The sequence below is a fragment of the Hyperoodon ampullatus genome (genome assembly GCF_949752795.1).
Source record: "Hyperoodon ampullatus genome assembly, chromosome: 3".
Classification (NCBI taxonomy): Eukaryota; Metazoa; Chordata; class Mammalia; order Artiodactyla; family Ziphiidae; genus Hyperoodon; species Hyperoodon ampullatus.
In genome coordinates, this window is record NC_136916.1 from 58,821,580 (window position 1) to 58,846,553 (window position 24,974).

General features: G+C 37.9%; 1 protein-coding gene across 1 annotated transcript in view; it reads left to right on the forward strand.

The window, feature by feature from the left end:
- Positions 1 to 751: 751 nt before the first annotated feature.
- Positions 752 to 24,974, forward strand: part of LOC307050131 (NADPH oxidase 5-like) — a gene marked incomplete at both ends in the record, with an annotated part of 113,603 nt that continues 89,380 nt past the window's right edge. The window contains 1 exon segment of the mRNA XM_079699947.1: positions 752 to 780. Coding sequence (XP_079556073.1) covers positions 752 to 780 — 29 coding nt within the window.

Below are 24,974 nucleotides of genomic sequence, written 5' to 3' on the forward strand. Positions count from 1 at the left end.
AATGTAATGCAATCTTTTGAAAAAAGCCCCTTAAGGCGGCTTTAAATGCTTCTACCTAGCTCTCCTCCCTCACCTCCAACAACTGCCCCTCCCCCAACAACTGCCCCTCCCCTGCCCTTGCAATTAGACTGAACTATTTTCAGTTCTTGGGGAGCTCCAAGCTTTCCTCCATCTAGGCAACCTCCGCCCTCCGCCGTCCCTGCCCTTTGGAATAGGGGGCCCCTCCTCTGTTCTGCACAGTGCCTAGTGTTTCCCCATTACGGCACTTCCACGCTGTTGTAATGGCCAGGTTATTTATCTCTCTCTTCCATCAGACACTTACTTCTGTGCAGAGGCCTTGTTTTAGGCACAGCTACAAGTCCTGTTTCCCCGCATGGGCGGACGCCACCACACACACCCTTAAAGCCCCAGTATTCCCCGGGGTGTCAAGACTTTCGGAGGCCCGCGAAGCCTTAGCAAGCATGTGCACGAGGGAGGGGAGAGGCGCCGTGGCCCCGCCCCTCTGCGCGGCGCTAAGAGCGGGTGGGGCCACGGCTGTTCGCGATCCCTTCATCCACCGCTTCTGGGCTTGCGCGCTGGAGGCAACCGTTACCCGGCGCCCAAGGCCCTGAGGTAGGAGCGTCGGCCGCCGACGCCCTCCTGTTTCGGCCTGAGGTAACCGGCCTGGCGGCCCCAGGACGTTCCCGACGCGTGGCGGAGTGCTGCGGACGATGCCCATGAAGTTCGTAGTCCTTCTAGTTGCGCTGTTGCTATGGCCTTCGTCCGTGCCGGCGTATCGGAGTGAGTGACCGGCCCGAGATAGCAGCCACCCCAGGGGACACTGCTGGGGGAACTTCCAGGGTTTCAGGGCCCGTCCGAGACCCGGCTCTTCCTTTCCTTGGTCCTGCATGCCTCCCCAGCCCCACTGTCCAGGGGCCCTACCTCTGGTACTGAGGTCTGTCCCTGTCCTACTCCGACCCCACCTGCGCGCGACCAGGCAGTGATCCAGGCAGTGGATCCCAAACGTGACCGGGCTGCGCCGGGCTGGGTCCCTGGGGCTGCGGGGGTGACCTCTTCACCCTGGTGGAGACGGTCCTTGTTCCCCTGGCCTCGTTTACCGGAGACTCGCTGCAGCTGTGATAAAGCCGGGTGGGCCACCTGCGGCCAGAGGGCCTGGGTGGCCGGCTTTGGTATGGCTGGCTGGGCATGATTTTCACATTTTTAGCCGTGAATGTGAAATGTGATCTTTTCGTGTCTTGCGCAAAAGTACGAAATTCCAATTTCATTGTTCGTTAAGTTCTCCTGGAACACAGCCAGCTCATTCTTTTATGTATTGTCCAGGCTGCTTTCCCGCCTTTTAACTGCAGGGTCCAGTAGTTGTCACGGAGACAGGATGGGCTGAAAAGCCTGAACTATTTGCTCTCTGGCCCTTTACAGAAAGAGTTTGAGCCTTGTGGTTAAACGGGGGGAGCGTGTGGATTGCGGGCAGCTGTCTGGGACGCTCGCTCACCTCCTATGCACTTCCACAGAGCATCCTCGGGTGCACAGGATTCAAAACCCTAGCTGAGCAGAATTACAGCTTCCCACTTGCCCCTCCCCGATGGCTGAAAACTAATAAGGTCATATTCAGGGGTGCTGAGACTATTAACATCACACGGACACCTCGAGGTGTTTAACTATTTAAGTGTCTGATAGCTGATATTCCAGATAGGACCATGAGGCTTGTTCATCTAGTCTAACTGTAGTTCATTGTAGCATCTAGTAATGTTGGGGTTTGATTTAACTATCTAAATAAATAAAATTTAACCGGTAGGTGTGAAAAAAAGTACTAAAGTACATGCTAGCTATGCAGAGCTGTATTTCAGACTTTTTAGAAGGTCTTAGTTAAAAATTAGATTTCAAAAGTGAAAACACAGCATAACCTAAGTCATAAATAGTAGTGGATAAAGTTCTGAATAAAGTGCCCTAGATAACTAAAGTTAGCCCTTTCAATACTAGCCCTTATGATAGTTGTTTTAAACAAAAATCTTTGTAAACAATTTTTTTTTTTGCGGTAAAGGAACAGAACATACTGAAGAGGATAATATTCTTTTCTTGCGGTCTAGTGGTCATTATTACTAACACCAGCTATTGCCTTTTGGTAGTTGTAGAGCAGTAGGTCACAGCTGACTAACATATATACAGACTTCAGTTGTAGTGACATTAATTCTGTCACACAGTACTCTCTGAGACTGCTGGTTAGCAATACCTGGATACTCAACTCAGCACAGTCTGTGGCCTAACTCCATAATTTCATGGCCTGTGCTTTTTCTTTGTACCCTCTTAACCTAAACTTTCTTAAGGCTTGTAGGAAATGAAAAGATACTTCTCAGAAAAAGGAATGATTTTGTGTTGAAGATATAGATGATACAAGACATAAGAAAAATATATACAGGTCACAGATCATAGAATATACCTTAGAAAATGTACTTTACGTCTTTTCCATGGAAGGGCTTAAGGGATATGTAGGGCAATGCTAACATGGCTACTTTCTCTGTGAAACTAGGCTTATCATTGTGTTTGATTTAAGTCAGTTATGTATTCTTTATTTTGTATGTCCACTATTCCAACGGTGTTGTTAAGAGAGTCATATAAAAAAAATGCTCTCTCATGCCAAAGAAAAGGCATATAGGTTTTCAAAATGAAAAGTGCATCTTTAACAATTTTTTTTTAGAATACAAGACAGTTTTGAGGTTATCTTATACAAACATCACAGGTATGTATTAAGTAATTACAGTTGTTGAAAACATCAGTACTTCTTGTAACTACTCATACCTTTTTAATAGGCCCAACCCAAGATTAGCTAGTACCAGTTTAACCTAAATTCAGCTTAATAGAAATGAGAGTTGGGTGTACAGCAGTCTGCACTCATCTACATACACATAGATCCCGATGATGCTGGATAAACATCTTTTTACTATGTACTTAAATTTATATACATTAAATTAATTTCCTTATATTTGATTTTTCCTTAGTTTTAGTTGTATTTTTTCAGTTTTAAAAATCATGCCTCTTGGGTTTTCCTGGTGGTGCAGTGGTTGGGGGTCCGCCTGCCGATGCGGGGGGTGCGGGTTCGTGCCCCGGTCCGGGGTTGGGGTCCCACATGCCGCGGAGCAGCTGGGCCCGTGGGCCATGGCCGCTGGGCCTGCGCGTCCGGAGCCTGTGCTCCGCGGCGGGAGGGGCCGCGGCGGTGGGAGGCCCGCGTACCGCAAAAAAAAAAAAAAAAAAAAAAAAAATCATGCCTCTTTAATGCATTGCATTGTACAACTTGCTTTTTTTCTTTTTAAAGAGAATACTTTTTGCTTTTTAAAAAAAGTATAACTTCTAAAGTAATATTAACATAATAGCCCCTCCCTCCCCAGCAGGTGAGCAGACAAGCGTCTCGGGCTGGTATGTGGGGGGTTCCTTGCCTTTTGGGATGTCTGAGGTCTTCTGCCAGCATTCAGTAGGTGTTCCGTAGGAGTTGTTCCACATGTAGATGTATTTCTGATGTATCTGTGGGGAGGAAGGTGATCTCCGCGTCTTACTCTTCCGCCAACTTCTGACAGACTAGTTTTAACAGAAATTGAAGTTTAAAAACAAGGGAAGTCTTGTCCCATGCCGAGGTGCTAGGTCAACACCAAGAAGTAAAGGAAACCACAGAACACTCAATCTTGGGTTCCATTTTGGGAAGCAGCCATTCTGCGCAAAAGTAGATGAAAGGCTCTTGGTGCTGCAGCCAGGAGTCAGTGCTGTGACTGGAAACTACTAGAGCTAATCAATGAATTTGGTAAAGTAGCAGGATACAAAATTAATGCACAGAAATCTCTGGCATTCCTGTACACTAATGATGAAAAATCTGAAAGTGAAATCAAGAAAACACTCCCATTTACCACTGCAACAAAAAGAATAAAATATCTAGGAATAAACCTACCTAAGGAGACAAAAGACCTGTATGCAGAAAATTATAAGATACTGATGAAAGAAATTAAAGATGATACAAATAGATGGAGAGATATACCATGCTCCTGGATTGGAAGAATCAATATTGTGAAAATGACTCTACTACCCAAAGCAATCTACAGATTCAATGCAATCCCTATCAAACTACCACTGGCATTTTTCACAGAACTAGAACAAAAAATTTCACAATTTGTTTGGAAAAACAAAAGACCCTGAATAGCCAAAGCAATCTTGAGAATGAAAAACGGAGCTGGAGGAATCAGGCTCCCTGACTTCAGACTATACTACAAAGCTACAGTAATCAAGACAGTGTGGTACTGGCACAAAAACAGAAAGATAGATCAGTGGAACAGGATAGAAAGCCCAGAGATAAACCCATGCACATATGGTCAACTTATCTTTGATAAAGGAAGCAGGAATGTACAGTGGAGAAAGGACAGCCTCTTCAATAAGTGGTGCTGGGAAAACTGGACAGGTACATGCAAAAGTATGAGATTAGATCATTCCCTAACACCATACACAAAAATAAGCTCAAAATGGATTAAAGACCTAAATGTAAGGCCAGAAACTATCAAACTCTTAGAGGAAAACATGGGCAGAACACTCTATGACATAAATCACAGCAAGATCCTTTTGGACCCACCTCCTAGAGAAATGGAAATAAAAACAAAGATAAACAAATGGGACCTAATGAAACTTCAAAGCTTTTGCACAGCAAAGGAAACCATAAACAAGACCAAAAGACAACCCTCAGAATGGGAGAAAATATTTGCAAATGAAGCAACTGACAAAGGATTAATCTCCAAAATTTATAAACAGCTCATGCAGCTCAATAGCAAAAAAACAAACAACCCAATCCAAAAATGGGCAGAAGACTTAAATAGGCATTTCTCCAAAGAAGATATACAGACTGCCAACAAACACATGAAAGAATGCTCAACATCATTAATCATTAGAGAAATGCAAATCAAAACTACAATGAGATATCATCTCACACCAGTCAGAATGGCCATCATCAAAAAATCTAGAAACAATAAATGCTGGAGAGGGTGTGGAAAAAAGGGAACACTCTTGCACTGCTGGTGGGAATGTGAATTGGTACAGCCACTATGGAGAACAGTATGGAGGTTCCTTAAAAAACTACAAATAGAACTACCATATGACCCAGCAATCCCACTACTAGGCATATACCCTGAGAAAACCATAATTCAAAAAGAGTCATGTACCAAAATGTTCATTGCAGCTCTATTCACAATAGCCTGGAGATGGAAACAACCTAAGTGTCCATCATCAGATGAATGGATAAAGAAGATGTGGCACATATATACAATGGAATATTACTCAGCCATAAAAAGAAACGAAACTGAGCTATTTGTAATGAGGTGGATAGACCTAGAGTCTGTCATACAGAGTGAAGTAAGTCAGAAAGAGAAAGACAAATACCCTATGCTAACACATATATATGGAATTTAAGAAAAAAAATGTCATGAAGAACCTAGGGGTAAAACAGGAATAAAGACACAGACCTAACAGAGAATGGACTTGAGGATATGGGGAGGGGGAAGGGTAAGCTGTGACAAAGTGAGAGAGTGGCATGGACATATATACAGTACCAAACGTAAGTTAGATAGCTAGGGGGAAGCAGCCGCATAGCACAGGGAGATCAGCTCTGTGCTTTGTGACCGCCTGGAGGGGTGGGATAGGGAGGGTGGGAGGGAGGGAGACGCAAGAGGGAAGGGATGTGGGAACAGATGTATATGTATGACTGATTCACTTTGTTATAAAGCAGAAACTAATAATGAAAAAAAAGTAAGCAGAAAGACAAAAAAAACCCATAATAGTTATATATTTAAGTACTATTAACTACTATTAAAATAAATTATATAATCTGCCTTTTATAATTTTAAGTCACTAGATAGTCATGGGCCTTAAGCTATAAACGCAAGAATGTGAAATATTAGTTTTAGGGCCTTTTTTTTTTGGTATCTCATAAATAACTTGTTTTTTCCTAGTCATCTCTTTGGATAAATCAGCAAGAGTAGAGGTAATGATAGAGGATTGTTTTAAGCTAGGGTAACAAAAACTCTTAACTTGGTTCTCTAGGTTAGTGCTAAAAGAAGGCTCAATATGTGAGTCTTTTTTGTCTTTAGGAAGGCTTTTGTCCTAATGGACCACAGAAGGCAAGGGAAGTAGTAGTAAGGCAATAATTATTCAAATCTATTGGCAATTGATGGAATTGAAAAGGAAAAATTGGAACGAAAAGCAGATTCCTTTTATTTCAAGAACATTAAAAAGGTAAAATTCGCTTGGCTCTGGTGCTGCAAGTTCACTTTTCACTGTTTCAAGGCCCAAGGCCATGGCAGTTGGGAGAGTCTTTCAAACCTGTGAACGGAATGTCATGACACACTTCATTAATGTTTTAGATAATGAGGAGTATGTCTTCTAATGCAAATGTCCAGAGGGTGGCCTTTGGAGGTATAGTAGTTTCATTAGCCTGTCTATTAATATTTTATGGGGAAAAAGTTCATTTTTCTGTTCTTCTGAGCTGTCTTCTGTGTTCTTTTGATAGGATCTCATGTATTTTTAAAGACTTCTTGTTTTCTGACATTAACCAGTTGTACAAAGACCACTTTGTATATTCTGTGTTCTGAATGGGATTAGCCATCCTTTTGAGGAGACAAAGTAGAACATGGTATTAGAGACCAAAGTACCTGGGATGCTGGGTGATATTATTATTTAGGTTACTTTACTCAACAGAACCAGAAGAGATATATTTCAAGGTCATGAATTTGTTTTGGTTCTGATTAAATTTTAACATTACTCATAAGATAACTTTCTGATTTTTAACTCTTAACCTAAACTAAATTTGTATTCCTTTTTCAAAATATAATTTAGTGAAGCTGTTTTGGTTATCTGTCGCAGCATAAAAGACCACCCCCAAATTTTATTACTTCTCACGATTCTATGGGTTGTCTGGACACAGCTGGGCAGTTCTGCTTCATATGGTGGAGTTGAGGAAGCTCAACTTGGATGAGAACATCCAACATGGCTGCTCATATTCCAGGGTCTTTCTCTACATGACTTCTCATCTTTGAGTAGTCTAGCCCAAGTGTCTTTATACCATGGCAACTTGCTTCCAAGAGGGAGCTTTATAAGCCCCCTGTACACAAGCTCTTATAAAGCCTATGCAGTGTCAGATTTGCTAATGTCCTATAACAGGCCAAGACGATCACATAGCGAGAGCCTGTATTCAGTGGGGGAAGAAAGACACTACCCAAAAACATAAATACCAAGAAGTGCAAAGCCATAAAGTTATATTTCTTCTTTTTTTTTCAGCTTCATTGAGGCATAATTGACTAATAAAATTATAATACATTTAAAGTGTACAATGTGATGATTTGACATATGTATATGTTGTGAAAGAATTCCCACCATTGAGTTAATTAACCCATATCACCTCACATCTTTACATTTTTGTGTGTATCATCAACTATTGTCACCATATTATACATTAAATCCTCAGGCTTTTTCTTTTCTTTCTTTTTTTTTTTTTTTTTTGCGGTACTTGGGCCTCTCACTGTTGTGGCCTCTCCTGTTGCGGAGCACAGGCTATGGACGCGCAGGCTCCACGGCCATGGCTCATGGGCCCAGCCGCTCCACGGCATGTGGGATCTTCCTGGACCGGGGCACGAACCCGTGTCCCCTGCATCGGCAAGCGGACTCTCTACTGCTGTGCCACCAGGGAAGCCCTATTTTTCTTATAACTGAAAGTTTGTACCCTTTTACCAGCCTCTCTCCCTATTGCCCCTATCCCCAACCCTAACGTTACATTTCTTTAACAAGGACATTTAATTAATATAAACATAATTACTTGTTTGTTTTACTTGCCAGCAAAAATTAAAATTTGAGTTAACAAATTATAGGAAAACTGCTGGAAGAATAACAAGATGCAATGTTTCTTTTTGTGATCATTTTTTGAGTACACACCACTAATGAAGCATAGTTATTACAACTTTGATTTGAGTTGGAAGTACTTCAGCTCAGTTATTCAAGTTCATTTTAATTTGAAGGTATTGGTGTTTTAGCTGGCAGTTCTTTTTTTTTTTTTTTTTTTTAAACAACACACATTTATCATGTCTCAGTTTCTGTCGGTCAGGAGTCCAGGCACAGCCTAAATGGGTTGGTCCTCTGCTCACAAGGTTGCAATCAAGGTGTTGGCCAGGCTGTGGACTCATCTGGAGCTCAGGGTCCCCTCCTTTCAAGCACACTCACAATGGCAGATTTCTGTTCCTTACAGTTGTAGGACTGAGGCCCTCAACTCCTAGAGACCAGCCCACTCCATAGGCAGTTCAATGTGGTTTTTTGATTCTTCAGGGCCAGTGGGAGAGCATCTCTCCTTGCTAAGTCTCCTTTAGGGGAGTCCTGAACCCTCTTTTTTTTTTTCCTTCCCTCCCACCCTCCCTATCCCACCCATCCAGGTGGTCACAAAGCACCGAGCTGATCTCCCTGTGCTATGCGGCTGCTTCCCACTAGCTATCTATTTTACGTTTGGTAGTGTATATATGTCCATGCCACTCTCTCACTTTGTCACAGCTTACCCTTCCCCCTCCCCATATCCTCAAGTCCATTCTCTGTTAGGTCTGTGTCTTTATTCCCGTCTTACCCCTAGGGTCTTCATCACATTTTTTTTCTTAGATTCCATATATATGTGTTAGCATATGGTATTTGTCTTTCTCTTTCTGACTTACTTCACTCTGTATGACAGACTCTAGGTCCATCCACCTCATTACAAATAGCTCAGTTTCGTTTCTTTTTATGGCTGAGTAATATTCCATTGTATATATGTGCCACATCTTCTTTATCCATTCATCTGATGATGGACACTTAGGTTGTTTCCATCTCCAGGCTATTGTGAATAGAGCTGCAATGAACATTTTGGTACATGACTCTTTTTGAATTATGGTTTTCTCAGGGTATATGCCTAGTAGTGGGATTGCTGGGTCATATGGTAGTTCTATTTGTAGTTTTTTAAGGAACCTCCATACTGTTCTCCATAGTGGCTGTACCAATTCACATTCCCACCAGCAGTGCAAGAGTGTTCCCTTTTTTCCACACCCTCTCCAGCATTTATTGTTTCTAGATTTTTTGATGATGGCCATTCTGACTGGTGTGAGATGATATCTCACTGTAGTTTTGATTTGCATTTCTCTAATGATTAATGATGTTGAGCATTCTTCATGTGTTTGTTGGCAGTCTGTATATCTTCTTTGGAGAAATGCCTATATAGGTCTTCTGCCCATTGTTGGATTGGGTTGTTTGTTTTTTTGCTATTGAGCTGCATGAGCTGCTTGTAAATTTTGGAGATTAATCCTTTGTTAGTTGCTTCATTTGCAAATATTTTCTCCCATTCTGAGGGTTGTCTTTTGGTCTTGTTTATGGTTTCCTTTGCTGTGCAGAAGCTTTGAAGTTTCATTAGGCCCCATTTGTTTATTTTTGTTTCTATTTCCATTTCTCTAGGAAGTAGGTCCAAAAGGATCTTGCTGTGATTTATGTCATAGAGTGTTCTGCCCATGTTTTCCTCTAAGAGTTTGATAGTTTCTGGCCTTACATTTAGGTCTTTAATCCATTTTGAGCTTATTTTTGTGTATGGTGTTAGGGAGTGTTCTAATCTCATACTTTTACATGTAGCTGTCCAGTTTTCCCAGCACCACTTATTGAAGAGGCTGTCCTTTCTCCACTGTACATTCCTGCTTCCTTTATCAAAGATAAGGTGACCATATGTGAGTGGGTTTATCTCTGCGCTTTCTATCCTGTTCCACTGATCTATCTTTCTGTTTTTGTGCCAGTACCACACTGTCTTGATTACTGTAGCTTTGTAGTATAGTCTGAAGTCAGGGAGCCTGATTCCTCCAGCTCCTTTTTTCGTTCTCAAGATTGCTTTGGCTATTCGGGGTCTTTTGTGTTTCCATACAAATTTTGAAATTTTTTGTTCTAGTTCTGTGAAAAATGCCAGTGGTAGTTTGATAGGGATTGCATTGAATCTGTAGATTGCTTTGGGTAGTAGAGTCATTTTCACATTGTTCATTCTTCCAATCCAGGAGCATGGTATATCTCTCCATCTATTTGTATCATCTTTAATTTCTTTCATCAGTGTCCTATAATTTTCTGCATACAGGTCTTTTGTCTCCTTAGGTAGGTTTATTCCTAGATATTTTATTCTTTTTGTTGCAGTGGTAAATGGGAGTGTTTTCTTGATTTCACTTTCAGATTTTTCATCATTAGTGTATAGGAATGCCAGAGATTTCTGTGCATTAATTTTGTATCCTGCTACTTTACCAAATTCATTGATTAGCTCTAGTAGTTTTCTGGTAGCATCTTTAGGATTCTCTATGCATAGTATCATGTCAACTGCAAACAGTGACAGCTTTACTTCTTCTTTTCCGATTTGGATTCCTTTTATTTCCTTTTCTTCTCTGATTGCTGTGGCTAAAACTTCCAAAACTATGTTGAATAAGAGTGGTGAGAGTGGGTAGCCTTGTCTTGTTCCTGATCTTAGTGGAAATGGTTTCAGTTTTTCACCATTGAGGACGATGTTGGCTGTGGGTTTGTCATATATGGCCTTTATTATGTTGAGGAAAGTTCCCTCTATGCCTACTTTCTGCAGGGTTTTTATCATAAATGGGTGTTGAATTTTGTCGAAAGCTTTCTCTGCATCTATTGAAATGATCATATGGTTTTTCTCCTTCAATTTATTAATATGGTGTATCACATTGATTGATTTACGTATATTGAAGAATCCTTGCATTCCTAGAATAAACCCCACTTGATCATGGTGTATGATCCTTTTAATGTGCTGTTGGATTCTGTTTGCTAGTATTTTGTTGAGGATTTTTGCATCTATGTTCATCAGTGATATTGGCCTGTAGTTTTCTTTCTTTGTGACATCCTTGTCTGGTTTTGGTATCAGGGTGATGGTGGCCTCGTAGAATGAGTTTGGGAGTGTTCCTCCCTCTGCTATATTTTGGAAGAGTTTGAGAAGGATGGGTGTTAGCTCTTCTCTAAATGTTTGATAGAATTCGCCTGTGAAGCCATCTGGTCCTGGGCTTTCGTTTGTTGCAAGACTTTTAATCACAGTTTCAATTTCTGTGCTTGTGATTGGTCTGTTCATATTTTCTATTTCTTCCTGATTCAGTCTTGGCAGGTTGTGCATTTCTAAGAATTTGTCCATTTCTTCCAGGTTGTCCATTTTATTGGCATAGAGTTGCTTGTAGTAATCTCTCATGATCTTTTGTATTTCTGCAGTGTCAGTTGTTACTTCTCCTTTTTCATTTCTAATTCTATTGATTTGAGTCTTCTCCCTTTTTTTCTTGATGAGTCTGGCTAATGGTTTATCAATTTTGTTTATCTTCTCAAAGAAACAGCTTTTAGTTTTATTGATCTTTGCTATCATTTCCTTCATTTCTTTTTCATTTATTTCTGATCTGATCTTTATGATTTCTTTCCTTCTGCTAACTTTGGAGTTTTTTGGTTCTTCTTTCTCTAACTGCTTTAGGTGCAAGGTTAGGTTGTTTATTCGAGATGTTTCCTGTTTCTTAAGGTAGGATTGTATTGCTATAAACTTCCCTCTTAGAACTTTTTTTGCTGCATCCCATAGGTTTTGGGTCATCGTGTCTCCATTGTCATTTGTTTCTAGGTATGTTTTTATTTCCTCTTTGATTCCTTCAGTGATCACTTCATTATTAAGTGGTGTATTGTTTAGCCTCCATGTGTTTGTATTTTTTACAGATCTTTTCCTGTAATTGATATCTAGTCTCATAGCATTGTGGTCAGAAAAGATACTTGATACAATTTCGATTTTCTTAAAATTACCAAGGCTTGATTTGTGACCCAAGATATGATCTATCCTGGAGAATGTTCCATGAGCACTTGAGAAAAATGTGTATTCTGTTGGTTTTGGATGGAATGTCCTGTAAATATCAATTAAGTCCATCTTGTTTAATGTATCATTTAAAGCTTGTGTTTCCTTATTTATTTTCATTTTGGATGATCTGTCCATTGGTGAAATTGTGGTGTTAAAGTCCCCTACTATGAGTGTGTTACTGTCGATTTCCCCTTTTATGGCTGTTAGTATTTGCCTTATGTACTGAGGTGCTCCTATGTTGGGTGCATAAATATTTACAATTGTTATATCTTCTTCTTGGATCGATCCCTTGATCATTATGTAGAGTCCTTCTTTGTCTCTTCTAATAGTCTTTATTTTAAAGTCTATTTTGTCTTATATGAGAATTGCTACTCCAGCCCTCTTTTGGTTTCCATTTGCATGGAATATCTTTTTCCATCCCCTTACTTTCAGTCTGTATGTGTCTCTAGGTCTGAAGTGGGTCTCTTGTAGACAGCATATATATGGGTCTTGTTTTTGTATCCATTCTAGCTGGCGGTTCTTACATGATGACAGCTTTCAGGTATTAATTCTTACTTTCAACACTTCTGTAGAGTATGGGAAGTCTATTCTTTGTGAGCCCATTTCATGACATGGATGGAAAATACAAGCAATTTGTTCTCCGAAGTTAAGACATTCAGCCAGAGTCTGGCCCACCTATAAATGATTCAGTGTGTGGGTGTATGTTAAGCTTTATATACATGAATTCTTTATTGATAAAGCCATTCTGCTTTTGACTCTTGTGGTAATAAAAATCCTAGTTATATGTGAATCTTTTAAAAGATGAGCATCCATGATTTTGGTTAAATTTTGGGTGCAATCACCAGTTGCTGTATCAAGATTACAGGCCAAGGGCAAAGTAAAAACATATAAGTTCTTAAAGCACACTGACCAGACATATTCCATTGAACTTTAACTTTTTTTGTCATTATGTGAAAAGTTTAAAAATTGATCTTTCCTTCTTTACTGAGCTACTAGGTTTCCCCTGTTATATGGAACATTTTGCTACTACTTTTAACTTACCAGGTATTTAATGTTATACCAATTTTTAAATTTAAATTAACAATATTATTGGGCTTTAAGGCCTTAGTTTTTTACTAAAACATAAATTGCATTTTAAGCACATGATCAGATAGCAGCCATCTTATATTGAGAGATATAGTTTTTTTAGAATTCCATCTTGACTTGTAGTGTTTTTGAGTGTGTTTCTTTGTACTGCCTAGGTATTACATTATGTATACATAACATCACAATCTATTGGTATCAGCATTTTACCAGTTTCAGTGAAATGTAGAAACCTTACCTCCCTTTATGTTCTTTTACCCTCTCCGATTCATAATATAATTGTCATATATATTTCTTTTACATACATTGAGAACCACATCAGATAGTATTATAGTTTTTGCTTCAACTTTCAAACTTAATTTGGAAAACTCAAGAGGAAAAGAAAAGCTCACTGAATTTACCCATATTTTTCCTCCTTCCGTTATTCTTTCTTCCTTTTCAACGTTCAGGATTCCTTCTTTTATCATTTCCTTTCTGTTTAATGAGCTTCATTTAGTCATTCTTTTAGGATACGTCTTCTGGCCACAACTTATCTTAATTTTCCTTCATCAGAGAGGTCTTGATTATCCTTTCATTCCTGAAGGACATTTTCCCTTGATAAAGAATTCCTAGGTTGACAGTCCTTTTCCTTTTAACACTTGAGAAATATTATGCCATTTCCTTCTGACCTTCATGATTTCTCATGAGAATTCAAATTGTCATTTAACTTGCTTCTTTCAAGATTTTTTTCTTTTTCTTTAGAGTTTTCAGAAGTTTGACCATGATATGTCTTGACATGGATTTTTTTGGGTTTATTCTGTTTGAGATTCACTCAGCTTCTTGAATCTGTAAATTCATGTCTTTTGCCAAATTTGGGAAATTTTCAGCCATTATTATGTCTTTGAATGCTTTTTCAGACTTAGCCTTTTTCTTTTTTCCTCTCAAGGCTCAGATGACATGAATGTTAGATCTTTTCATTGCAGTCTCACAAGACCCTGAGGCTCTGTTCAATTTTTTTTTTAAATTTTCTCTCTGTTATTCAGATTGGGTAATTGCTATTGTTCTGTCTTCCACTTCACTGCTTCTTTCCTCTTTCTGCTGTTGAGCCTACCCATTGAGTTTTTCATTTCAGTTATTGTGTTGTTCAGTTCTAAAACTGAATTCATCCTTATATATTTTATTTCTTTGCTGAGATTCTCTATTTATTTGCTAAGACTTTCTAATTTTCATTTGTTTCAAACATGTGCATAATTGCTTGTTGAAGCATTTTTATGATGGCTGCTTCTAAATCCCTGTCAGATAATTCAAACATCTGTATCATCTCTTACATCTCTTTAGCTCTTCTGCTACAGATTTAAATAGACCTCTGACACCACTTCAGTGGTAGATAGGGAGTGTTGCTTTGTTACCACAGGGTGGAGAAGAAAGTCCTAGCTCTTTGCTTAGTCTTCTCTACTTGAAGAGAAGAGGTATTCACACTTGCAGTGGCATTTCTGTGGGATAAGGGCAGAGGGGTCAGGGCAGCTCAGTGAAGCTTGATGAGGGTGAAAGTCTATGTTCTCCACTCAGCCTTTGCTGGTGGAGGAGTAGGATTGCAATGTTTTCTGTGGTTTCGGCTTCTTAAAAATTTTTCTGTCTTGCTCAGCTATTCTTTTCCTGGTCCTTTGGCTATGCAGAGAGCAGTCTTTTCTTGGAGCTGTTTTTGTCTGTGTCCATTGGTGTTTCTGGATTGCCAGCATCTCCAGTCCCCAGTCTAGGGTATATGTGGCAAAAAGAAAACCCAGGGAATTCACTGCTGTGTCATTACTCAGTTTCTGAAGTCCCTAGTTGGTCTCTCTTCCTCTCTCCACCTTTCCAAGTCTTCTCATCTCTTGCTTGTCTTACATATAATGTTCAGGGGTTTTAACTGTGGTTAGTAGTAAGGATACGGGGAAAAATACATGTTTTCTATCTTTTTGGAAGTGGAAGTCCAGATATATTGTTTTAAAACATTTTATTTGGGGCTTATGGAAGAGGCAGTGTGTTTTACAAGTAAATAAGAGTACCTAAGTAGGACATGCATGGGAATTATGTGATGACCTGTTTTTATTTTATTTTTTATTTTTATTTTTTCTGGTGCGCGGGCCTCTCACTGTTGTGGCCTCTCCCATTGCGGAGCACAGGCTCCGGATGCACAGGCTAGCGGCCATGGCTTACAGGCCTAGCTGCTCTGTGGCATGTGGGATCTTCCCGGACCGGGGCACAAACCTGTGTCCCCTGCATTGGTAGGTGGACTTTCAACCACTGCGCCACCAGGGAAACCCCTGTTTTTATTTTTAATTTTGGTCAAAATATGTTGGAATTAAGTTTACAGTGCTTTTGTCTATATTATTTTCCAGTTTGTGTATAAGGCACTAGTTGTTGGAAAGGAGAGAGAAGTCTTAATTGACTATCAGATATCCATTTAAGTTGTTTAGATAGAATTTTATCTGAGTAGTGATTCATAGTACTCTAAATAATTTAGAGAGACTGTAAATAAATTCAGTATTTTGAGAGTTTATCTAAAATTGTCCTTTAATTTTTAATTATTATAGGCAATTAACCAGTGTACATTATTTTACTAGCAACATTCTTTTTACTTTAAAATCAGTTTGATGCCAAACCTCAAATTTTTTTCTTTTAAAAATCTTTAGATAGGGTCTTCCCTGGTGGCACAGTGGTTGAGAGTCCGCCTGCCGATGCAGGGGACACGGGTTTGTGCCCCGGTCCAGGAGGATCCCACATGCCATGGAGTGGCTGGCCCCGTGAACCATGGCCGCTGAGCCTGCGTGTCCGGAGCCTGTGCTCTGCAACGGGAGAGGCCACAACAGTGAGAGGCCCGCGTACCGCAATAAAAAAAAAAAAAAAAAAACCCAAAACTTTAGATAAATACCTATGCTATTAATCTAAAATTGTTTTAGTTTGCAGGTTCATAATTAAGAATGTCAGTAATTATAACCAAGTTAATGTCAAAGTAAAATACAATTCATATTAAGTATTATCAGAGGACTATAAAAGGTAAAGACTCTACATAGAACATTTTAATGGAAGAATTCTGTTGGTCCTTGTGACTTTACAGTATTGTATAGGTTTTATAATAACCAGTTTTTAAGATACCAAGTGTTTGGTTTGTAACACATTTCAAGTGAAATCCCATATTCACATTTTATTTATGTGTTGTTCAATACAGTTCTTGAAAAGTTTAGCTATATGGACCTCAAGTGCAAAAACCCAAATTCTGCATAGATTTGGATGTGCCCTATTTGCTTTCCAGTTTTGTATTCTGTGATAACTACACAATCACCATACAAGTAAAACACATAAAAATACTTTTTTAAAAGTAAAATTTTTAAAAAGACCTAAAATTGACCAATATTCTTCTGAAATTTTAAATTGTTACATTAAATAAAGAACTTCCCAAAGATATATTAAAATTACCTACTGTTATTATTACCCTATATTTTATTACCCTTTGAAGTAAAGATTTTTCATATTAAAGCTCCCAAATTTGAGGTTATATATCTTTTAAAAGAAATCAACTTCCCCCCCTTTTTTTTTAAACCAAAGACGAAGTGGGAGTGGTTTAGTTTTCCTCTTTATTCGGCTTAGAAACTATTGGTTCTTTGGCCAAGATTTAGGGTGACATGTTTTTTCCTTTTTTAAAATTTTAGTCTCAAAGGAACTAGGTGTGTTTCTAAATAAGCTTTTTAATGTTAGCATTTTATTACTGTCATTACGTTTTATTGTAATTTTTGGTATGCTGTCAATTTTTAGGAGTATAAAAACTCTCCCCCCACCCCTTTTTTGAGAGTAAGGTTTTTCTGGAAAAAATTGTTAGTTAAAACACTTAATGCATTTTAGCTTTACTGATTAGGAAATCTCTCCAGAAACAGATAAAGGTGTAGCCTTCGGGATGTTTACAAAAAATACATTTATATATTTCCATTCTTTTAAATAGATGTTGTAGAAGAAATTTTTTTTCACACCTATTACCAATTGAAGTTTTATTCAGTTAGATATATTCATGAAATTAGATTTTTTTTTTTTTTTTTTTTTGCGGTACGCAGGCCTCTCACTGTTGTGGCCTCTCCCGTTGCGGAGCACAGGCTCCGGACGCGCAGGCTCAGTGGCCATGGCTCACGGGCCCAGCCACTCCGCAGCACGCGGGATCATCTCGGACCGGGGCACGAACCCGTGTCCCCTGCATCGGCAGGCAGACTCTCAACCACTGCGCCACCAGGAAAGCCCAAAATTAGATATTTTAATTGGTGCTTAATGGTGCATTTTTAAGAACTTGAGACTTCCCAATATCATTTTCAAAACTTGATTAGTGTACAGTATATTTGCACAGATAACAGAGCACTAAGTTTTCTTGGAGTGGTTTTTTATGCAGTTTCTTGAGCAAATAAAATAAGCCAGTTAATTTACATGTGTTAAAACCATTATTTATAGCTTAAAATGAGTAACTAAACCTAAAAATCATATTTTTTAATTAAAAAAAATTTACAATATCTTTGGGCACATAAACCATAGTTTCTTAGCTGTCATAGGGGAATCAAACCACTCCTAACTCTTTGGTAGAAGAAAAAAATCTTATGAGTTCTATTTTCAGATTCATAATCTTAAATTTAAGAAATTTTATATTAACTTTTTCTTTAAAGTGATAAAAGTTATGGCATAATGAGATGTAAATATAACTCTTGGTTTATATATGTCTTCAGTTAGCTCTGCTAACTAAAATGAAAATAACATCTATTGATAAAATTAAATTTTATAAATTCTGGTTCTTTAAAAATGATTTTTTAAAATCTTTGTGTTAATGTCTAGTAACTATAATGCAAAACAGTTACAAAAATGAGATTTTAAATATATAATATATGTAGAATAAAGTGCACCATCACAATGTATGGCTTAATGAATTTTTATAGTTAATGCTCCTGTGTAACCAGTGCCTAAACCAAGAAACAAAATATTACCAACTAGTTTACAAGCATTATATATATATTTGTTTGTTTGTTTGTTTTTGTTTGTTTGTTTTTGTGGTTCGTGGGCCTCTCACTGTTGTGGCCTCTCCCGTTGCGGAGCACAGGCTCCGGACGCGCAGGCTCAGCGGCCATGGCTCACGGGCCTAGCCGCTCCGCGGCATGTGGTATCTTCCCGGACCGGGGCACAAACCCATGTCCCCTGCATTGGCAGGCAGACTCTCAACCACTGCGCCACCAGGGAAGCCCTATATATATATTTTTTTTTGCGGTACGCGGGCCTCTCACTGTTGTGGCCTCTCCTGTTGCGGAGCACAGGTTCCGGACGCGCAGGTTCAGCGGCTATGGCTCACGGGCCCAGCCACTCTGCAGCATGTGGGATCTTCCCGGACTGGGGCACGAACCTGTGTCCCCTGCATCAGCAGGTGGACTCCCAACCACTGCGCCACCAGGGAAGCCCAAGCATTATATTTTAATGTATGCAAATATATAAAATCTTGCATAGAAATTTAAATGACTGGAATTTTCTAAATTTCTTGCACATACAAAACTGGGTTTACCAGAAAGAACTTGTATAAAAAAGAAAGGTTTGTAGTACATGCATAACCTTGTATAGAAAGGTTATGCACATAACCACATGAGTCATTAGGTTAATCAAATAAAATTCTTGACACTGACAGATCAAACTGCTTATATTTTTCATCCATCTGATAAAGTATACTAATAAAAAACAGCCTTCACTTAAACTCTAGTATTGTAATGCTGCTACCAAGAAAGAATTGTCAGTTAAAACATCAACAATCTCAAATTAAAATTAAAGAATTAGAATAGAGAATACATCAGATAACTGTATATTTAACAACAAAACAATTAAAAAAATTACAAGTAACCCCAAACAAGATAATTTGACTGTTCATTAATTGGAGTAGAATGTAGTCAAATTATACAAAGGCAATTGCAATACTTAACCTTGTTATTCTGTAAATACTTTTATGCTAAGTTTTAACATTAATAAGTTGTTATTGACAGAACCAATAATTATACCATTTTTAAACAAGATTTTCAGCTAAAGTAATAGTTGTATGGTTTATCATGTTACAAAAAGGAATGCAGTTATAATTTAGATAAGGGGTTTAAAATTAAAGTAGGTATGCCTTAATGTTAAAATTCAGCTGGAAAAGAACAGTAAAAATTAATGTCTTTACATATATATTTTCTAGTTCTGTTGACTAAAATGGCCTAAGAACAATGTCAGTCCATAAAGCCAATCTTGAAATGCACCTCTAGCCCACAGACTTTTGTCTCTAATATTGTGTTCCACTAAAAGAAACCAGGACTTCTTGAAAGGATACCTGATTTTCTTAGGCAGATTATACTTAGGCAGATAAAGTACAGATTGGAGGCGTAAGAGTAGAACTGGGGTAGATAGGAGGGAGGCAGGCAGCAGTAACTGCCAGATAGCAAGCAAGGATGTTTTGAAAATTCAGAGGCTCCCTCAAAAGGACACAAGAGGCAGCTTACAGTGGCTCCAACTGGCTAAATTGTGACCATTTGAACATAAAAAAAGAAAAGATAATATTATAAGTTAAGACTGTAAAAAGCCTATGAGTCATAATGAAACTCAAAAATATAAGAAATATTTTTTCAAATAATGAATACTTTACTCAGGTGAATTTTATTCTAATATTTAAAGATATTATTTACATTTAATTTTATTTATGTTCCTAAGGTAAGCAAAAGTGTTTCCATACACAAAAGCGAATATAAATCAATGCTTACAAAAAGACCATACTTTCTTCCTGTAGAGTATTTATAGACAGGCTCGTGATTCTTTTGCTGCTATCCCAGAGGCTCCCCTGCCAACAGGATTCACATATTAGAAGATAAGCTACCGTATTGTTTCAGAAGTCAATGAAATGTGTCAAGATGGTCCATTCACACTAAGGAGCCCTCCCAACTGATCCTGATGGCTATACCACAACAGGATAAAGAGAACTTGATGCTCCAAAGCCAAGTGAATTTAACCTTTTAAATGTGCTTAATATATATATAGAATTATACTTTTTCCTTAAATTTATTTGCTTATTGGTAGGTTTACCAGTTGTTGCTGGTTGCTACCTTAAATTCTCTTCTTGCCCTGTGTGGTTCTTGAAAAGAATGGAGTGGATAAAAACATTCCCCAAGGGCTTCCCTGGTGGCGCAGTTGTTGAGAGTCCGCCTGCCGATGCAGGGGACGCGGGTTCGTGCCCCAGTCTGGGGGGATCCCACATGCCGCGGAGCAGCTGGGCCCGTGAGCCATGGCTGCTGAGCCTGCGTGTCCATAGCCTGTGCTCCGCAACAGGAGAGGCCACAACAGTGAGAGGCCCACGTACCGCAAAAAAAAAAAATTCCCAAAGACAATGTTAGAAGCCAAGGACTTACACACCAGGTCTTCTGCTTTCCTGGTCCAAAGTAATCTTACTTTGTAAATTTCATTTTCAACATTTAGTCTTAGGAGGTAAAATGAAAAATAATTTATTTGTGTTGCTTACTCTTCGGATGAAAAATAATGTTCCAGATTCTTGGATTTGTGGCTTCAAGGCCAAGAAAATTTAATGACTTAAAAATGTATGAGGCATATCTTAATAAAAAAAATTTTAAACACTGATCAAGTATAGTAGTATGTATAGTATAATTGTAGTTATGTAAATATACATAACTTGAAGGATGTTAGAAAATGTATATAGCATGGCAATACTCCTCAAATTGATCTACACATTCAACATAGTCCCTATCAAAATCCTAGCCTGCTTTTTCTGTAGAAATTAACAAACAGATACTAAAATTCATATGGAATTGCAAGAGACCCAGATACCCATAACAATCCTGAAAAAGAACAAAGTTCAAGGAGATTTCGAAATTCAGTATTACAGCTGCAGTAATCAAGACCGTGTAGTACTGGCATAAGATTAGACATATACATATAGGAATTTGGGATTAACATATACACACTACTATATATAATATAGATAATTGACAAGGACCTACTGTATAACACAGGGAACTCTAGTCAATATTCTGTAGTGACTTATATGGGAAAAGAATCTGAAAAAGAATAGAGGTGTATATATACATATAATTGAATCACTTTGCTGTATACTGGAAACTAACACAGTATTGTAAATCAAGTATACTCCAATATAAAATAAAAATTAAATTTAAAAAGAAAGAAGAGAATAGAAAATATAAAAGTGTGCCACACATTAAAAAAAAAAAGAATAGACATATATATTAATGGGATTGAATTGAGAGTCCAGAAAGGAACTCTTACACTTATGGTCAATTGATTTTCAACAAGGATGCCAAGACAGTTCAGTGGGGAAAAGAATAGTCTTTTCAGCAAATGGTGCTTGGACACCAGGAAAAGAAAATGAAGTTAGACCCTTACCTCAAACCATATACAAAAAGTAACTCAAGCTGGATCATAGATCTAATGTAATAGCTAAAACTATAAAACTCTTAGATGAAAATGTAGGTGTAGATCTTTGTGTCCTTGGATTTGGCAGTGGTTTCTTAGATATGACACCAGATGCATAAGCAACAAAAGAAAAGAAAAAAAAAGATAAATTGAACTATATCAAAATTTAAAACTTCTGTGCTACAAATGATAACTTTAAGAAAGTAAAAAGACAACTCATAGAGTAGGAGAAAATATTTTCAGATCATATAAATGATAAGGGACTTGTCTCCAGAATATATAAAGAATTCTTACGATTCAATAATAATAAAGCAACTCAATTAAAAGCTGGGGAAACTATCAGAATAGACATTTCTCTAAAACAGATATACAAATGGTCAACAGGCACATGGAAAGATGCTTAATATCATTAGCTGTTAGAGAAATATGAGTCAAAACCACAGTGAGATAGGACTTCACACCCACAGAGATGGCCATATCAAAAGGACAGACAATAACAAGTATTGGAATTGTATGGAGAAATTAGAACCCTCATATACTGCTGGTGAGAATGCAACTGCTTTGGTAGTTCTTGAAAGGATTAAACATAGTGTCAGTTCCACTCCTAGGCATGTACTCAAGAGAAATGAAAATGTATTAATACATCCACACAAAAACTTGTACATGAATGTTCATAGCAACATTACTTATAATCACTAAAAAGTAGAAATGACCCAAATGTCCATCAACTGATGAATGAATAAACAAAATGCGTTACATCAGTACAATGGTCTATTATTTAGCCATAAAAATGAATGACATACTGATATATGCTACAACATGGATGACCTTGAAAATATTATACTAAGTGAAAAAAGCTAGTCACAAAAGAACACATATTTTATGATTTCATTTATATGAAATGTCTTGAATAGGCATTTCATAGAGAGACAGAAAGTAGATTAATGGTTGCCTAGGGCTGAGGGGTAGGGGTGGGCTTCTTTTTGGGGTGATGTTTTAAATTTAGATTGTGGTAATGGTTCCACAACTGTGGCTATACTAAAAACCGTTAAATTGTATACTTTAAAATATGTAATAGATAAACTATGAAGATATTTTAACATTGCCTAAGATTATAATTTTCTTAAAGTTATGTTAATGTGATGTTATTTTAGAGATTGATAAAATGCAATAAAAGAAAATTAATAGAACATAAACAAATGTAGTTAAATTTATGTGATCTCAACTTATATTATGCCCTTTAGTAAGAACCAGTTAGAAGTTTGGGGGCTTCCTGAAAATTGGAGCTGTTTAACGACAATGTTTATGATGTTGTTTTAGATAAACTTCAGATTTAGAAATTCAGAAAAATATGGTGAAAGCAGTATCTTTTATTATTAAAAAAAACTGCCTGCTTTGCCTAAAATAAGAACTTTTTTTACTTGTCCAGATTTTCTCCCTAATTATTTTTGGACTATTAGCCAAAAGCAAACAAACAAAAAGCAAACTTAAACCAAACCAAAACAAAGGAACAATTAAAAATAGTCTTTAGACCAGCAGATTTATCTTAAACATAACATGGAGTTTAGTTTTTCTCTACAGCATTCTTCTTTAGAAATTTTTTTGCGTGTGATTATTTCCTTAAGGTAAATTATGGGAAGTACAGTTAATTTACATACTTGCCAGCATTTGGTTCATTCATTTAATCATTCATTTAACAGATGCCTTTTAACTGTCTACTATGGTGCTAGGCACTGGTTAGAACAGGGGAAACAGAAAACAAAGCAGATATGGTCACAGCTCTCAAAGACCTTATAATATGTAGCAGTTAGCAAACATTAAATATATACATAGTCAAAATTATCCGAAGTTTTATAAAGAAAAGACCAGCATGCTAGAGAGAGACTAATGAAAAATCTGGGGATCAGAAAGTAGGGAAGTTACTTCTTTTACTAAAGAAGTAACATACGCACATGACAATCCTAGGTTTTATTGTTTAAAAATTTTTTTTTGCCTAATTGGTAGAAGAAAAATTGTTTTTAACTTGCATTTGTTTATGAACAGTGAATTTTAGCAAGTTTTCATGCTAATTGACTTTTATGTTATTCCTTAACCCTCTTCTTCCTCCTTTAATTGACTGTTCTATGAGGAGGAAGTGTGTGTTTTGAATGTATTGTTTGTTGATTGAAGTTTTATATTTCATTACTCATTTTAAATCATAATTTTATTATTTTCCTCAGAATAAACTCCAAATTAATTAATTGGCTTTTTTACCTCTGTGTGAAGTGAATATATTCCTTTGTAAGTCATTGACTGTCAGTTCCTACCTATCTTAGTGTTAAGAAAACGTTAGGAACTTCCCTGGTGGTCCACTGGTTAAGACTGTGCTTTCACTGCAGGGGGCGCAGGTTTGATCCCTGGTCAGGGAAGTAAGATCCCACAGCATGGTGTGGGAAAGAGAGAGAGAGAGAGAGAGAGAGAGAGAGAGAGAGAGAGAGAGAAGGAAGGAGAGAAAGAAAGAAAATATGTTAAATTTGGATCAGTTATTTTTAATATTGCCAATACATCTTAATACATGAAAGGGATATATTTTGGTCCAGTTGACAGTAGAGCAAAATTTGTATATTTTACCTATTTATTTATGATATTTTAGTGTTCACGTGTATTTAAAAATAGAGCTGTATTCCTTCAGAACAATTTTATTATCATACTTTTACTATTTTGCCAACATCCTAGTGTCATCTTTTTATGACAACATTGTGTAGTTGTTATGTGTACCTGCTTGAAGTAAGGCAGCCTGTGTTTGAATCCCTTATTACCACTTATAAATTAAATATAATATCAGGCAAACTACTTATCCTTTCTAGGTGTCCTCCTTTTCCTCTTTATAAAAACACTTCACGGGACTTCTCTGGTGGTGCAGTGGTTAAGAACCCGCCTCCCAGTGCAGGGGACACGGGTTTGAGCCCTGCTCTGGGAAGATCCCACATGCCGTGGAGCACCTAAGCCTGTGTGCCACAACTACTGAGCCTGCGCTCTAGAGCCCACGAGCCACAACTACTGAAGCCCATGCACCTAGAGCCTGTGTTCCGCAACAAGAGAAGCCACTGCAATGAGAAGCCCGTGCACTGCAATGAAGAGTAGCCCCCGTTCGCTGCAGCTAGAGAAAGCCCACTCGCAGCAACAAAGAGCCAACGCAGCCATAAATAAATAAATAAATAAATAAATAAATTAATTAATTAATTAATTAATTTACAAAAACATTTCACATCCAAAGCCTTTAGTATAGTGCCTGGCACATAGTAATCGCTCAGTCAGTCAGAGCTGTTATGGGCTTTTCAATCAGTTTTCCAATTTCCCCTTCAGATTTCATGCTACTTTTGTTCCTACAGTTTTACTATTTTGTTTACTTTTCTGTTATTTCTGTCATGTGACTAATTCTCCCTGTACTATTTCAAGAAGAAAAGTGCAGGCAGTCCCAAGCTCAGCTATTGATATAATCTCCATATCTATGATTCCTGTCAAGCCTGCATTAGCAGGTAGCCATCCTGCTTAGTTGAGGCGCTTTCCAGGCAGCATTATGGCTTCTCAGGGT